This window comes from Garra rufa, chromosome 3 (assembly GCF_049309525.1).
Source record: "Garra rufa chromosome 3, GarRuf1.0, whole genome shotgun sequence".
Taxonomy (NCBI): Eukaryota; Metazoa; Chordata; class Actinopteri; order Cypriniformes; family Cyprinidae; genus Garra; species Garra rufa.
Window position 1 is genome coordinate 20,891,237 of NC_133363.1, and position 18,424 is coordinate 20,909,660.

Genomic DNA, 18,424 nt, shown 5'->3' on the forward strand with positions numbered 1-18,424 from the left:
TTTAAGACCCTTTACTGTAACTAGGCTAGTGCATAACATACAACTAACTGATTAAGATGACTATCAGCCAAATTAAACATTGTTGTAAAACATAAAGATTAGATGGTAAGTCTTTTGAAGACCACACACAGGTTTTGTTATAGTAACTCAAAAATCTCTAGCACTAGCCAAAAGCTTTAATTCCTGAGCTGCTGTCAGATATATTTGTGTATGATAAACATTATTCCTGATAAACATTATTCCTGCAAAGAGAAACAAGAAAAGAGTAGCTTTCTTGCTCATGTCTATACATGTTCAGGTTCAACCTGAGCATATTAAAAAATGATTGCTTTTTATTATTCTATTTTTTAGATATTTAATGAGTGACACCTCTTATGAAATCTTACAATCTGAATAAAAACATACCAGCTAAACTGTTCCAGATGATTTCCAACTTAAAATAACCCCTATGTTTGGGTCAAGCTAGTCAAGTTGCAAACCTACAGTATGCTACAGAAGGCTACAAATAAATAAATAAATAAATAAATAAACTGATCTTGTATTTCTTTGAAACCACTGCAATTTTCAATTTAGATTTTTAGATTTTAAAGTTTTAAAATAAACATTCAATCAAAAAAAGAAATTTAAATATAGCCCAATCGAATAGGCTACTACCATTATGTATGTATACAATAAAGAAAACAAATACATAAAATAAACATAAAAAAAAGAAAATAAAAAAAAATAATAATTTTGAAAAATTCATAATTTTTTTAAAGCCATGTTGGAACCTTGTGTTGAAGTTTTTTTTTTTTTGGCAAAGAAATGATCGAAATTAATACTTTTATTTAGCAAAGATGCTTTAAATTTCTATTTCAGATAAATGCTGTTCTTCAGAACTTTCTGTTCATCAAAGAAACCTGAAAAAAATCTACTCAGCTGTTTTCAACGTAACAATCATAGTTATAATACATGTATTTTTCGAGAAACAGAATCACAGAAACAATTTATATTTTAATATATATTTAAATAGAAACTAGTTATTTTAAATAGTAAACATATTTTAGAATTTTACTGTTTTTGCTGTACTTTAGATCAAATAAATGCAGGCTTGGTGAGCAGAAGAGACTTCTTTTAAAAACCTTAAAGATCCTGGTAGTGTCAAATGTTTTAAAAAAAAGTCTCCTATATGCTCACAGAGGCTAGAGACCAATACAGAATAAAAACATAACAACAATTCATTATTTCTTTTTTAAAGCCACGTCGGAACCTTGTGTTGAAGACCGTGTTTCCTGAAGGGTTTGTTGTCATTTGCCTGGAGACGGTGCTTCATCCTGCGATGCTGCAGCGCTAACAGATGCTCAAAAAATCCTACTGACATCCCATTAAAATTGTGACAATGCTGGACGAAAGCGCAGAACTGTCTGTCTCTATAACGCAAATTGTTCAGCGGCTCAAAGGGACTCATTTACACTCTCAGCTGGAGAAACAGGCTAAAGTAAGTAGCTTTAGCTAACCGACTGCAGAGTGTGCAACACGATATATGGTCTCTGCTGTATATACTGTCTGCTTGCGTTTGCTGTTGTATTTCATTGCAGAAATGTGTCTTTCTTCCTAGGAATGTTTGCACAAACCCGAAATTAAACTGGAAACGCTGAAAGATGATGTGAGAAGATTGTTAAAGGCATCAGGTATGGCATGGCTGTCGGATGTGGAGTACAATTTGCAATTAATTTTTAAGCTTTTGTCTTTTATTTAAAATAAAACCAAAATTTTTTTATAAGTAATTTTTTTTTCTTTTTTAAATAAATTAATACCTTTTTTGTAGCAAGGGTGCATTAAATTGATCAAAAGTGATGATTTACATTGTCACAAAATATTTTAGCCTATTTGTATTTCTATTAAATATTACAATTCTTTTTCAATTTCTGTTAATCAAAGATTGACAGAATTTATTGCATTACAAAAATATTAAGCTGCACAAGCACAACCTCTTTTCAGTGTTGATGGTAATAAATGTTTCTTGAACATCAAATCAGTAGGTTATAATAGAATGATTTTTGAATGATTATGTGATTGAAGCCTAGAGTAATAGCTGCTGAAAATTCAGCTGTGGCATCACAATAAATTAGATTTTAAAAAATACAGAAATGGAAAACAACAGTTGTAATAATTGTAAATTGTATTAATCTTCACACAATTTTTGATGTTGTTCTGTCAAAGAATGTAATAAGTCATATACCTCTACTGTGCTATAGGTTTGATAATGTTGCTAGCACAATAATGCTAAAAAAAATTTTTAATCATAAATATCGAGTTCCAAATGCTAAGCTGCATAACTGTATAGAATTTTCATTGCTCAGGTGTGGTTGACCTGGCAAATATACAATTTATATATGAAATTTGGCCACAGTGTTTATTACTGGATATTACATACATTAGATATACAGCTGAAACATATTTCAAAACTTTTCTAAATTTTCTAAATCAGTCAGATTTTTTAAAATGTTTTTAAAGAATGTTCGTATGCTGATCAAGGCTGAATTTGATTGATCACACAAAAAACCTGTAATATTGTAAAATATCATTACAGTTTAAAATAATGGTTTTCTAAAATATTATATTTTAAATATAATTTATTCTTTTGATACAAATCTGAGTATTACTCAACTATTATTCCAGTCTTTAGTCACATGATCCTTCAGAAGTCTAATTCTAATATGCTGATTTATTACTTTTATTATCAATGTTGGAAACAGTTGTGTTGTTTTATATTTTTTTGGAACCTGTGATACTTTTTTCAGGATTATTTGATGAATAAAAAAACAGCATTTATTCAAATAGACATTTTTTCTAACAATATATGTCTTTGCTATCACTTTTAGCATTTTAACACCCTTGCTGAATAAAAATATTAATTTCTTTCAATAAAGAAAGAATAAAAATGTAAGGACCTCACACTTTAAAGTGGTACTTTATATTGTTACAAAATATAATATATTCTATTTATAATATTTTCTATTCTATATATATATATATAATATTTCTATTTTAAGTAAATGCTGTTCTTTTTAACTTTTTATTTATTAAAGAATCCTGAATAAAAGTATCACAGTTCCAACGAAATATTGAGCAGCACAACTGTTTTCAGCATTGATAATAATTCAACATATTAGAATGATTTCTGAAGGATCATGTGATGCTGAAATGGATTAATGATGCTGAAAATTCAGCTTGCATCACAGGAATAAATTACATTTTAAAATATATTCACATAGAAAACAGTTATTTTACATTGAAATAATAGTTTACAATATTACAGTTTTTTCTGTATTTTTGATCAAATAAATGTAAAAATATATATACAGTGGCATGGGCGTCGGAGGCAAAATAAATGTGGGTGGGTCCTCCCCCAGAAAAAAAATGTCATTTTCTGTAGTCTGGTGCCTTTTACTTAATGTTTTAACACAATGCAAATAGGCTATATTTACAAATATTACAAAAGACAGGTATCGAAGAACCTTTTCAGTGGCGTAAGTGACAATACGAGGAATCATGTCGTTTTTGACGCGGGAGACCCGAGTTCGCGTCCGCCTTTTGGTGGATCATTTTCGAAATCGTCTCCCTTTTCACTTATATCACATCGGAAAGGCATTTGTTTTCAATAAAAATTAATGAAATAATCGAAAAGTTGAAATAAAGCATCAGCTAGGGTGAGGTGTATCTGAGCAGAAGTTACGCTGCTTTACTTTGCTGTGCTGCAGGCACGAGTGACTAGTGAAAACCCTGAATGAGTTTAATGATATGGACTCTCTCTGAATAGGCCAAGTGGAATGAATTTGAGGAAACCACAGCATGTAATTTTAAGGCTGTAGGTGAATGGAGTTTAATTTATTAAGGCATACCTCATACAATGGTTTGACTGACGGCGCTCTGAAAAGTGCAAAGACATACTCGCTGAGACGGTAAAAGTGGGTGGGTCCAATATCATTGGTCTTCAAAAGTGGGTGGGTCCTGTCCCACCCACGTACAATGGTTCCGACGCCCATGTACAGTGGTGTGAAAAAGTGTTGGCCCCCTTAATGATTTTTTATTTTTTTTGCACGTTTGTCACACTTTAATGTTTCAGATCATCAAACAAATTTAAATATTAATCAAAGATAGCACAAGTAAACATAACATGCAGTTTTTAAATGAAGGGGTTTTTTATGAAGGGAAAAAAAAACATAACTGTGGTTTATCACACCTGAGTTCAGTTTCTCTAGCCACACCCAGGCCTGATTACTGCCACACCTGTTTGCTATCAAGAAATCACTTAAAAAGTAGAAGTAGAAGAAAAGATCCTCAAAAGCTACACATCATGTTGAGATCCAAAGAAATTCAGGAACAAATGAGAAAGAAAGTAATTGAGATCTAGCAGTCTGAAAAAGGTTATAAAGCCATTTCTAAAGCTTTGGGACTCCAGCGAACCACAGTGAGAGCCATTATCCACAAATGGCAAAAACATGGAACAGTGGTGAACCTTCCCAGGAGTGGCCGGCCGATCAAAATTACCCCCAAGAGCGCAGCGACATCCAAGAAGTCACAAAAGACCCCAAAACAACATCTAAAGAACTGCAGGCCTCTCTTGCCTCAGTTAAGGTCAGTGTTCATGACTCCACCATAAGAAAGAGACTGGGCAAAAATGGCCTGCATGGCAGAGTTCCAAGATGAAAACCGCTGCTGAGCAAAACGAACATAAAGGCTCGTCTCAGTTTTGCCAGAACACATCTTGATGATCCCCAAGACTTTTGGAAAATGCTCTGATGAGACAAAAGTTGAACTTTTTGGAAGGTGTGTGTCCCATTACATCTGGTGTAAAAGTAACACAGCATTTCAGAAAAAGAACATCATACCAACAGTAAAATATGGTGGTGGTAGTGTGGTGGTCTGGGGCTGTTTTGCTGCTTCTGGACCTAGAAGAGTTGCTGTGATCAATGGAACCATGAATTCTGCTGTCTACCAAAAAATCCTGAAGGACAATGTCCGGCCATCTGTTCATGACCTCAAGCTGAAGCGAACTTGGGTTCTGTAGCAGGACAATGATCCAAAACACACCAGCAAATCCACCTCGGAATGGCTGAAGAAAAACAAAATGAAGACTTTGGAGTGGCCTAGTCAAAGTCCTGACCTGAATCCTATTGAGATGCTGTGGCATGACCTTAAAAAGACGGTTCATGCTCGAAAACCCTCCAATGTGGCTGAATTACAACAATTGTGCCAAGATGAGTGGGCCTAAATTCCTGCACAGCGATGTAACAGACTCATTGTAAGTTATCGCAAACGCTTGATTGCAGTTGTTGCTGCTAAGAGTGGCCCAACCAGTTATTAAGTTTAGGTGGCAAACACTTTTCACACAGGGCCATGTGGGTTTGGATTTTGTTTTCCCTTCATAATAAAAAACTTCAACCAAAAACTGCATGGTGTGTTTACTTGTATTATATTTGATTAATATTTAAATTTGTTTGATAATCTGAAACATTAAAGTGTGAGAAACATGCAAAAAAAAAAAAAAAAAAACAGGAAGGGGGCCAAAATTTTTCTATCTATCTATCTATCTATCTATAATCTTGACATCTATCAAGTGATGAATTGCTCAAGTGATAAATGTGTTTGCTGTGTGTAATTCTTGTAGAGTTGTAGAGTCACTGATCTTTTCATTCTTGTAGGTTGGGAAAGAAAATTACAAAATGCAGTTTACAGGGAATTACACAGGTATATAATTTTATATTCACAATCTATTTTTTAATGCAGTTCATTAATTATTATATTCATTAATTAACCAGCTAGCTGGTTTCTTCTACTTGCATCTTCTATTTTATTTTATTTATTATTTTATTTAATTCCTGTATTACCATCATGAAATCATCAGCAATAAAAATTATTACATGAGATTTAGAAAAGATGATACATGATACTCACACACACACACACACACACACACACACCAGGGCTCTGAACCGGTTCAAGGAACGAAAACGAAAAACGAAAACAAATGACACTGAACAGGAACAAAAACAAAAACGAAAACAAAATCAATTTTAATCGTTCTGAACAGAAACGGAAACAGAAATTCCAAATTAACCGGTTAATAACGGTATTTTTATCGTTCTCTTTATTATATCAATTTGGCAGACCAAAAACATGAATTCAAATTGTGTGCGCAAATGCGACGGTGACGCATACACCGTGAAATGCCCGCGAAGCAGACATAAGCAGAGCCCTTTCTGATGCGACGAGCTTAAGGTTACCAAGCACCTGGCTGTTTCATGTGCAAAGGTATGTTTAGGTTTAAGTTATTGTAGCCTAATTAAAACTTGTAGTTAAAATTATGCATTACGTTTTCTTTTGCTTTTATGCATTAAATGTAAAAGCATAACTATCTGGAGTTCTGTTTTGTTTGAGTGAAAATAGCCTATAATTGGCTATATTAGGTAAGGAATATGCCGTAGCCAGCTATGAGGTCACCGAGGTCCGGACCTCGGTCATTTTTGTATATTCAAAAATAAAATGCCAAGCTCTCTGAATGATTATTTAGCCGTTTAAACCACCTCATATCACATGAGTGTTTGCAATTCATGTTGATGCGAGAAGCTAGCGCAGTGAACGAGGCTTGAGAGCGCGTTGAGTGAGAGCGCGTGTGCAGCCTCCGTTTGTTGCCAGATCCACCTATTATACGTGTATTTTGACTCATTTTTCCAATTTATTGTGACACTTTGGGACGTTTATAAAGTGGAAGGTTGAACGTTAGTGTTACTGATATATTAATCTTATTTACAAAACACAAGCTTTGAACTTATTTCGGATATCTTTTCCTTTATTTTTGAAATTGCTTGTTTTTCGTAGCAATATCCGGCAACATTGTACATTCATAAAAAAAATCTTTTAGACAATCTGTAACTTAATTGCTGACAGGAAGATAACACAATCGGTAAGACAAACGCAGCGATCATCGTTAATATCTGAAAGAAATGTATAACACTATCAAAAACAATAGCATAGTACAAATCTGTTTGTTACAGAATGAAATAGGCTACTATGACAAATAACGTTACCGTTACTGGCCAGCAGGAAGACGTCTCATGCTCTTTAGTCAACGTTAAGTCATCAAAAAAACATTAATTAAAGCGGTGTTTCTCAACCTTACTTCGGACCTCACTAATTTTCAAACCCTAGTTACGGCCTTCAGGTGAACTCGTTTACTTTCGGTTTTAAAGACAAGAAGTTCAGATGACACGAACACGGAATTTGGTTGAATCATTTGTAAACATAATGCCAAACATGTTATTAAAAGGCACACACTATCTGGGTCATTCTTCAATTTGGGTGGCAAATGAAAGGCAGAAATTGTAAAAAAGATTTTTTGTTTTCTTTTAATAAAATTTATTGTTATGCATTTAAAATTAGTTTAATTTGCCATATCTATCAAAATTGAAACTTAATAACATTTTTAATTTTAAATAATTTTAATCAAACACTGGTGAAACATTCACTTATGTCTGTGGTGTTACCAATATTTGAAGTTAAATTTTGGTTTGTTCTTAAATTAGCAGAGTTATGCAACTTTAGGCAATAATTAATTAATAAATAAATCACTTTAAAAACTAATTTTCATTGATTATTCAAATTGATTTTTTTAAAGAAACATTTAATTGTTCTTCTCTGCCTCTATTTTTGCCAAAGAAGAATTGTTTCTTTTTTTTTTTTTTTTTGGATGTACATCAAAAAGGCAGAAAAAATGGTCTGTGCTACTTTAATAGACTTTATTCCAAAAAAAAATAAAACCACTTTACAGTCTAAAAACATTAAATTATAAGATTAAATGGCTCTGATGGAAGAAAATTGTAGATACATATTGAAGTAACACCACAGACTTCTTGTTGCATAAAAGGTTTAACAATTAAAAGTTTATTGAGCAAAAAGTCAAAAAGTATCGACTCTGATATAAGAAAAATTAGAGTAAGCTGTAAAAACTGTATTAATATATATATATATATAATTAAAACAATTTATTTAACACAAAACTTTAAAAAAAAATCCATAACATCTTCAATTAAAAAATTATTTAGCCACAAACATTTTTTTTACAAAACATTTTAAAAATTCAGAACACCTTCAATTAATAAATCATGTAGCCTATTCCTAAACGTATTTAACACGAAACAAAATCAGAACATCAGAACAAAACATTCAAAATATCTTATGAGATGGGCCTATTTAATGCAGTGTGCCTATATATGTTTTGGTTGGCATGCCCTTTTTCGTTTCAGATTTCAAAGTGTTCTTATAGCCTTATATATTCTCCAGTTCTTCCTTGCTGTTCTCTTTCCCCTCTCTGTGAGATCTCCTATTCTCAGTCTTTTTTTGCACTGAATATCTTTCACATAGGTCTGTTGTTTCTTTTGAAGGTACTCTGCTCTTCGAACTGGGTCTGCACCTCTGCGCTGTCTATAAAGACGCTGCTTTTCAGCAGCAGTTAATCTTGCCATACCTGACAAGAGATTTAGAGTTATATGATTATTAATGTCCTGTGTTTCATTAAAAATACAACATTTATAATTGTATATTGTCTGTGGTGTTACTATAGTGTCTGTGGTGTTACCTGTAAAGACAGTAACACCACAGACGGTAACACCACAGACAAATTAGCCTAAATCCAGTCTTTTCTAAAATGGAGGATCCCGTCATGATGATTTTAAGGTCAGGGGACATTTATAAAATATTAATAAGCATGTATTTATCAAAATTTGGATTAAAACATGTAAAATCTGCAAGTTATAAACATAACACCACAGACACTAATAAAGTGCGACGCATGAAATTGTCAAAAGTTTTGCTAACTTTAAGAAAATTAATAAGGAAGAATGAACTCACCATGCACCCCTCAGATCAACCAGCACCTGCAATGACCTTTACACACAGGAAGTAGTCTAAATAGATTTCCCCCTTTTCTTAAAGGGGCGACGTCCATTGTTGTAACACCACAGACATGAATTTGGGGGACACTACTTTTTTCTTAAATATTACAAAATATATATATTTTAAAACAATTTAATAAAATTGTACATGTTAAATAAAATCTATATTTACAATATAACCTCTTAATTTGTGTTAAAAATTTTATATTATTGCAATTACAATCCATGATACCTCTCTGATGTATGGCAGGAACATGCACATTTTGTTACACATGCAATCTCTCAAACTCAATTAAATATGTATTTTAAAGCAAAAAGTGTCATTTTTCATAGTGCATGAATTGTGTTTATCCTACAGAATACAAACATGAAAACATTTTATAATTTATTGGTATTTAAAGTGTATTTTAACTATTGTAAATGAAAGGGACACCACTTGCCACCACAAATAAAGAATGACCCTATCTATCTATCTATCTATCTATCTATCTATCTATCTATCTATCTATCTATCTATCTATCTATCTATCTATCTATCTATCTATCTATCTATCTATCTATCTATCTATCTATCTATCTATCTATCTATCTATCTATCTATCTATCTATCTATCTATCTATCTATCTATCTATCTATCTATCTATCTATCTATCTATCTATCTATCTATCTATCTATCTATCTATCTATCTATCTATCTATCTATCTATCTATCTATCTATCTATCTATCTATCTATCTATCTATCTATCTATCTATCTATCTCGCCGTGTAATAAAATAACGTTATTAACCGGTATTTTTTCTAGAAAACCGTTCTCGGAACGTATAGTTTAATGAGGAACGCAAGAACAGAAACGTTATAATATCGATTCTGTTCGGAGTGAACCGAATGGATTTTTTTTTCGTTTTTAAGCCCTGACACACACACACACACACACACACACACACACACACAGAAAGTGCCTAGAGTAATTGTTCCTCCAGTTTTAGTATTTATACAGTTTTATGACAGGAACTCCTTTTGGCCAAATGTAAAAATGACAAGAGACAGAATTACTTTATTAAGCTTAAAGTGATCCAAATACAGGACAGGACTGAACGGGAGAGTCCAAGATACAATACATAATACCTTTACAGAGTATACCCTATAAAATTGTTTTAACTAGACATTGTTACAGATGAGAAAAAAGCAATAAAAATATATGTATATCTTTAAATATATGACCCCTTGTTTGAAGATGGACAGCATAGTGAGTTGCTTTGTAGACATGCGTTCTCTGTTTGTCATTTTTGGTGATGTGTTTATCCTAAAACGAGTGTTTTAAGTTAATGGGACTAAAGAAAGACTGAAGGGACTGATAGAAAAAAAAGCTTCATAAAGTCTGATAATGGAGTATGGTGCCCTGATGCTTTGGTGTGTTATAGTACAGGTGTCCCTGTTAAATGTCTTTTTGTGTAGACATTAATGTGAAGGTCTGCTGTATCTCAGTATCTCAGAGTTTTGAGAGTGGGAGGAGCCAATATAAGACTACAACAGAGTCCTCCAAATTGGTTCCAGAAGTAAAAATCCCATTAATTTTCTTCATAGTAGACAAAAAATAAATAAATAAATAAATAAATAAATAAAGACGGATCTACTCTCAGCTGCATGGTTGTTAATCAGTGCTATATGCTTTTGTTGTTGTTTTTTAAATTTATTTACAGAAATTGCATATGTTATGTATAATTTAGCAAGTTTGCACATTGAATTAATGTGATTCATGTTTTGTCCATGCGTATGTGCTGTATGTTTAATGTGTTTGTTTGTGTTATAGTCTGCCTCCCCCTGGGCACCCTAGAGCACCTCCTGAACACACCAAAGAGCCCTTGGCATATATGTGCAAAGCCCAGGTACACAGTCTTTTTCTTCTTTCATCTTTATCTTTATTATTGTGTCTCTCTCATGTTTAGACTTTATAGCTTTCTCTGCTTATACGCATATGCAATGGCATCAAACAGTAATATCCAGTAATGGCTTATTGTAAGGCACACTTTAAATCATTGCATAAGTAACAGAATTGTTTTGACAAATTACATTTTCTCATTTTCATTTTACCTTAATTTTTCTGAGCCATTACATTTAATCAACTGGTGTCGAGGTCACTTAAGTGGATATACTGTGCTTTATCAAGTCACTTCTCCTTAAGTTTTACATTCTCCTTAAGAATTACAGTAGTAGTTAATTACATTAACTATAAACATGATCTGGTTGTCAGAATTTTGCTTCATTAAAAATAAACTGCTATATACAGTGGTGTGAAAAAGTGTTGGCCCCCTTCCTGTTTTTTTTTATTTTTTTTTATTTTTTGCATGTTTGTCACACTTTAATGTTTCAGATTATCAAACAAATTTAAATATTAATCAAAGATAACACAAGTAAACACAACATGCAGTTTTCGAATGAAGTTTTTAATTATGAAGGGAAAGCAAAATCCAAACCCACATGGCCCTGTGTGAAAAAGTGTTTGCCCCCTAAACTTAATAACTGGTTGGGCCACCCTTAGCAGCAACAACTGCAATCAAGTGTTTGCGATAACTTGCAATGAGTCTGTTACATCGCTGTGCAGGAATTTTGGCCCACTCATCTTGGCACAATTGTTGTAATTGAGCCACATTGGAGGGTTTTCGAGCATGAACCGTCTTTTTACATTTCACATTTACATTTATTCATTTAGCAGACGCTTTTATCCAAAGCGACTTACAATTGGGAATACAACAAGTGATTCATCCTAAGGAGGCAGATCAACATAGGAAGTGCTCAAAAATACCATATGACAGGCGTTGTTAGATGAGTACGGGCTAGAAAGGGAAGATCAGGAAAGAGAGGAAAATAATTATTTTTTTTTTTTTATTGAGTCAGATAGTGTCGAAAAAGATGGGTTTTCAGCAGTCGCTTGAAGACAGTAATGGAGTCTGCGTTCCGGATGGGGGTGGGAAGATCATTCCACCAGGCAGGGACGTTGAAGGAGAATGTTTTGGAAAGTGATTTTGTGCCTCTCTGTGGTGGTACAATAAGGCGTCTTTCACTAGAGGATCTCAGACTTCTGGAGGGAGTGTAGATGCGTAGTAGTGAATGGAGGTAGGCAGGTGATGAGCCGGTGGCTGTCCTATAGGCCAGCATCAGTGTCTTGAATTTGATGCGAGCCGTGACCGGTAGCCAGTGCAGGGATATGAAGAGAGGTGTGACATGGGCCTTCTTGGGCTCATTGAAGACGAGTCGTGCTGCTGCATTCTGAATCATTTGTAGAGGCCTGATTGTACATGCTGGAAGACCAGCTAAAAGAGCATTGCAGTAGTCCAGGTGCATCTCAATAGGATTCAGGTCAGGACTTTGACTAGGCCACTCCAAAGTCTTCATTTTGTTTTTCTTCAGCCATTCAGAGGTGGATTTGCTGGTGTGTTTTGGATCATTGTCCTGCTGCAGAACCCAAGTTCGCTTCAGCTTGAGGTCACAAACAGATGGCCAAATATTGTCCTTTAGGATTTTTTGGTAGACAGCAGAATTCATGCTGATTTGCTGGTAGGCAGCAAATCAGCCCCAGACCATTACACTACCACCACCATATTTTACTGTTGGTTTGATGTTTTTTTTTCTGAAATGCTGTGTTACTTTTGCGCCAGATGTAACGGGACACACACCTTCCAAAAAGTTCAACTTTTGTCTCGTCAGTCCACAGAGTATTTTCCCAAAAGTCTTCAAGATGTGTTCTGGCAAAACTGAGACGAGCCTTTATGTTCTTTTTGCTCAGCAGCGGTTTTCATCTTGGAACTCTGCCATGCAGGCCATTTTTGCCCAGTCTCTTTTGTATGGTGGAGTCGTGAACACTAGGGCTGCATGATAAATCGCATGCGATTGTCATGCGTATCTCATCAGTAAAGCCGGTTCTGTGATTAGTAGTAAATCTCCATCACGTGCATTCAGATGGCGCAGTATTTAAAACACTGAGCCGTAGATCACTGAAAAGATACGCAATTTTGCGTTCAAAATCGTGGATGAATCGCTTAGCTTTTCAGTCTTTTTAAATACCTTGCCATCTGAATGCATGTGAAGGAGATTTACTACTAATCACAGAACCAGCTTTACTGATGAGATACGCATGACAATCGCATGCGATTTATCATGCAGCCCTAATGAACACTTTTCTTTACACAGTTCTTTAGATGTTGTTGTGGGGTCTTTTGTGACCTCTTGGATGAGTCTTCGCTGCGCTCTTGGGGTAATTTTACTCCTGGGAAGGTTCACCACTGTTCCATGTTTTCGCCATTTGTGGATAATGGCTCTCACTGTGGATCGCTGGAGTCCCAAAGCTTTAGAAATGGCTTTATAACCTTTTCCAGACTGATAGATCTCAATTTTCCTGAATTTCTTTGGATCATCATGGTGTGCAGCTTTTGAGGATCTTTTTGTCTACTTCACTTTGTCAGGCAGGTCCTATTTAAGTGATTTCTTGATTGCGAACAGTTGTGGCAGTAATCAGTTGTGTTATCTTTGATTAATAAATTTCTTTGATGCTCTGAAACATTAAAGTATGACAAACATGCAAAAAAAAAAAAATTAGGAAGGGGGCCAACACTTTTTCACACCACTTTTAAACAACTGTTCAAACTTTTTGGCTCAGTAAGATCTTTCAGTGTTTCTGTTTGAATATCATTTAAAATATAATTTAATGCGAAGACAAAGTTGAATTTTCAGTAGCTATTACTGTATATCCTTCAGAAATCATTAATATGCTGATTTGTTGCTCAGTCTCTTATTACTGAAAGCTGTTGTGCTGCTTAACATTTCTGTGGATATATTTTATTGTAAGATTTTTTTTTTCATTTGAATTTTTTTTAAACCAAAATTGTTTGTGACATTATTAATGTCTTAAATGTCACTTGATCAATTTAATGCATTTTCTAAATAAAATCTTGTCGCACTTTAGTTTGGAGACGATTTCTCATTATTGACTAACAATTAACTATGACATTTGTCTCAATAAACTCCTAATTTGGTGCTTATTAATAGTTAGTAAGAAAGTTAAAGGAGAAGTTCACTTCCAGAACAAAAATTTACAGAATACTTACATGATGATTGTTTGTTGTAGGTAAACTGGGAGAAGAGGATCCTCAAGAGTTTAAACAGTATGTGCACAGAGTTGGGAATTCCACTGGCACGGAAGGTAAAGGTATATTTCAGTGTATGTACAATAAGTCTGTTACATGAGCTTTTGAGCAATTAAACTGTTTTATCTGTTTGACAGCGGCCAGTCCCAGAGCAGAAAGAGCTGACAAATAAATGGAACGAGATGGGAACTGATGAACCAGGTAGGCTAATGCAGACACAGACTGTATGTGTGTGTGTGTGTGTGTGTGTGTGTGTGTGTTCATGCATTGCAGAATGTTTACATACAGAGGTTTGGCTCGCACACAGAAGCCCTGAGCAGTATAACAGCTCCATAACAATGCTATCAGTTTGCGGTGTATATGATAACATTTACCGCTTTCTGCAGGACACTGGCATAAACAGCCCTTCCTGTGAAACCAGAGCATGTCCAGATGCCTGGACCACATCCCAATTACTAAAGCTGATGCTTAGCTTCTTTCTTGCGTTCTTCTTTCTGCTTGCACTTTCTTTCACCCTCTCATGCATTTTTTGTTTCTCTTGTTCTTGTGCAGTTTTTTTTCCTTACAATTTCAACATGACTTCGAAAATACAGTACAAATTGCCAGACTAACAGATGTTGTTCTTGTTAAAGGATTACTTTCTTCCAAAGTAAACATTTGGTCATCATTTAAAGTACCCACTCACATTTAGTTGGTTTACTCTTTCTTTTTTTCTTCTGTGGAACACAAAGGTAGATTTTTATGCTTCTTTCCCTACAATAAAGATGGTCCCAAAAATATACAAAATGAATCATAAAATTATATACATAAAATTATAATATTGTATGCCATATTCCAGGTCTTCTGAACCTATATGGTAGCTCTATGTGAGAAACAGACTGTAATTGGAGAATTTTTAATTGGAGTATTTTTTTTATTCATTGAAACAAGTATTAATTCTCCAGTACTGTATTTTCTTTATGTACTTTTACTGTATATGCACTACCAGTCAAAAGTTTTTGAACAGTAAGATTTTTAATGTTTTTTAATGAAGTATCTTCTGCTTACCAAGACAAATTAATATTATTCAAAACAGTTGACTAACATTTTAGAGTAAATTAATATTTTTGATTGGTTGATTGAAATATATTCTAGAAATTAATTACAAAATATTTCAATTTCAGATAAATGCTGTTCTTCTGAACTTTCTATTCATCAAAGAAACCTGAAAACATTCTACTTAGCTGTTAATATAATAATATTAATAATAATAAAAAAAGTTTTTTGAGCAGAAAATCTGGAGTGACTGGAGTAATGATGCTATAAATTTCAGCTTTGAAATCACAGGAATGAATTACATTTTAAAATATATTCAAATAGAAAACAGTTATTTTAAGCTATTTTAACTGTACTTTGGATCAAATAAATGCAGACTTGGTGAGCAGAAGAGACTTACTTTAAAAAAAAAAAACTGTTCAGTCACCTGTCATAATAAAAAAAACACATTGTAGGAATCTGTCAGAACTGGTTTAAAATTAGAAATTGTCATTTATTAGGCAAATAATTGAATTGACTAAATTGAAACAACTAAATAATCTTTATGAATTCATATTTTCAGCTTCACTCTGAAGATAGAAATTAATCAAGTGTGACATTCAACCGTTATTTTTCTGTTAAGGATAGCAAATAAATAACTGAAATTGGGCATGTGATTAAAAAATTAGAAAGTGCTTTACTGTGTTTTTGTGCTTTTCTTGTAAAACAGTACATTTGAAAATTCATGGATAACAACAAAAATATTATTTTAACATCAGAAATACTACTGCTATCAAGCTTACACATGGTGGATTAACCATTACAGAAACATAAAAACAATTATTTTGGTAATCACCAATTCTGTTCTTTTAGGGCAGCTGCGGCACAAACCCTGCATTCATTAGTGGTGTAGTTTATTAAGCACTGTGTATATTCATTTACATTTGGACATTTAGCAGACGATTTTGTCCAAAGCGACTTACAAAAGAGGACAGTGGAAGCAATCAAAAACAACAAAAGAGCAATAACATGCAAGTGCTACGACAAGTCTCATTTAGCCTAACGCAGTACACATATCAAGGTTTTTTTCAATTATATAATAAATAAAAAGAAAACAGAAAAAGCAAGCTAGTGTTAGAGGCCTAAAAGTAGAATACAACAAGAACAGAGAAGCTAGTGTTTTTTAGAAAACAAGCAGTAAGTAAATTAAAAGAGAATAAGTCTTAATTAAGTCTTAACGGGCATTTTTTTTTAAAGAACAGAATTAGAATAGAGGGTGCTAGAGTTAGAGGGTCAAATAAAGATGGAAGAGATATGTTTTTAGCCGATTCTTGAAGATGGCTAAGGACTCAGCTGTTCGGAGTTGGGCAGGTCATTCCACCAGAAGGGTACATTTAATGTGAAAGTGATTCTCTTTGGGATGGCACAATAATGCGCCGTTCAATTGCAGAATGCAAGCTTCTAGAGGGCACAGAAGTCTGAAGTAATGAATTTAGGTAAAGGGGTGCAGAGCCAGTGGTGGTTTTGTAGGCAAACGTTAATGCCTTGAATTTTATGCGAGCATCTATTGGTAGTCAGTGCAAATGAATGATAATTTATTTATTTATATTTATTTTCTGAAAATTTTCAGCTGTTATTTATCACTATCTATCATTGTGGCTGTGAAATGAGATCATACCTCAGATAGCAGTTAAGATACTGAGGTTGTAAATTAAGGCTGTCATTACTTACAGAACTATTATGTCTATTGTATTATAAATGTAATGCATCTTTTCCACTTGCCCCCAATGTTCTAATGCAATGGCTTAACCATATTCTATTGCTCTCTTTGTTTCCAATTACACTAATTGGTAGGCTATCATAATATACAAGTTTGCAAGCACTCAGATCTGTGTTTTCTTATTGCAGACCTAAGCAAATTCAGGCCTGTCTATGCACCCAAAGACTTCCTTGAGGTGGGTCTCGCTTACATAATCAGATCAGTTTACTGAAAACATCCGGTCCAAATGAGAAAGATAGGCCTGGATATGAAGCAGCTGATTGGATTCCCTCAGGAAATGTTCGGTTAAATTACTCTGAGTGAGAATTGACTGAGTGGTTGTTTTGATAGCACCACAGAGCCACTGTGTTTACACTTACCAGTGGTTTATTTATAGTTGTCTTTATATAGTTGGCATATTCAACTGGGATAAGAGGGGTTTATCATGCCTATTACTTTTTACAATACTTATTTAGGTAATATCAAACATAATATGTTTTGTTGTGTAGGTATTGGTCAGTTTAAGAAACCCAAATAACGAGCGCAGTGACGATCTCACAGTCAGAAGCCACTGGGGATTAATCCAGGTTTCCCTCAGTGTCCGTGACATTCCTCAAATGGTGAGTCTCTCTTTTTTTGTTCCACTTCCTTCTATTTACGTATCAAGACACAAACAATTTTGCAACTGCTGATAATCATCTGAAACCATTTCTCTAAACAAATGACAGTAATCAAGTGTTAAAGTAAAGTCTAAATGATTGTGGAAGCTATCATGGAGCTCACTGCTCATTTACATTTGTTAGATGAAGTTTTGTTTTGTTTCAGCAATTTATACAAGCTAATCTTAATGTTTAAGCATATAATGATATTCTAGTGGATTGTGTGCTTCCAATTTTATAGCAACAGTTTGGACAGGACCCTTTTCTATTCTAACATAACAATGCCTCTGTGTATAAGACAAGGTTCAAAAAAATATGATTGATTCAGTCAGTGTGGAAAAACTTGACTGGTCTGCATAAAGCAAATTACTAATCTCAGCTGAACACCTCTGGTGTGACTTTAAATGCAGACCTTGAGCCAAACACTAATGATTTATACATACACTACATGGACAAAAGTACTGAAGAAAATCTCCTTCTTTAGAACAGAAAAATGCACTTACAAAACTCTGGCAACAAAGACGGAAACATAATTTATATATTTAAAAATTGTGTTTCCATTTCTGTTGCAACAGTTTTGGAAGTGTCTAAAGTGACTGTACCCATATGTACAACATTGGTGTTTGGTGATGAGTTTTTGGCTTAAGGTCTGCATTTAAAGTGAGGTGTTCAGCTGGGATTAGGACTTTGCTTATTGCAGACCAGTCAAGTTCTTCCACACTGACTGAATCAATCAAGTTCTTTTTGAACCTTGCCCTATACACTGAGGCATAGTCATGTTAGAATAGAAAAGAGTCCTGTCCAAACTTTTGCTATAAAATTAGAAGCACATATCATTAAATGCGTAAACATTAAGATTTGTACTCATGGAAATGACTAAAGTAGTCAAACCTGTTCATTAGAAGGGGGTG

At 34.0% G+C, this 18,424-nt stretch overlaps 1 protein-coding gene across 1 annotated transcript in view; it reads left to right on the forward strand.

Annotated features, from left to right (window-relative positions):
- Positions 1–1,307: 1,307 nt before the first annotated feature.
- The window catches only part of tbc1d19 (TBC1 domain family, member 19), a 41,644-nt gene continuing 24,527 nt past the window's right edge, over positions 1,308–18,424 (forward strand). The window contains exons 1-8 of the mRNA XM_073836890.1: positions 1,308–1,477; positions 1,598–1,670; positions 5,688–5,733; positions 10,751–10,826; positions 14,063–14,137; positions 14,219–14,282; positions 17,004–17,050; positions 17,364–17,474. Of these exons, the coding sequence (XP_073692991.1) occupies positions 1,379–1,477; positions 1,598–1,670; positions 5,688–5,733; positions 10,751–10,826; positions 14,063–14,137; positions 14,219–14,282; positions 17,004–17,050; positions 17,364–17,474 (591 nt within the window). The 5' untranslated portion in view covers positions 1,308–1,378. The remainder of the gene's footprint in view (positions 1,478–1,597; positions 1,671–5,687; positions 5,734–10,750; positions 10,827–14,062; positions 14,138–14,218; positions 14,283–17,003; positions 17,051–17,363; positions 17,475–18,424) is intronic.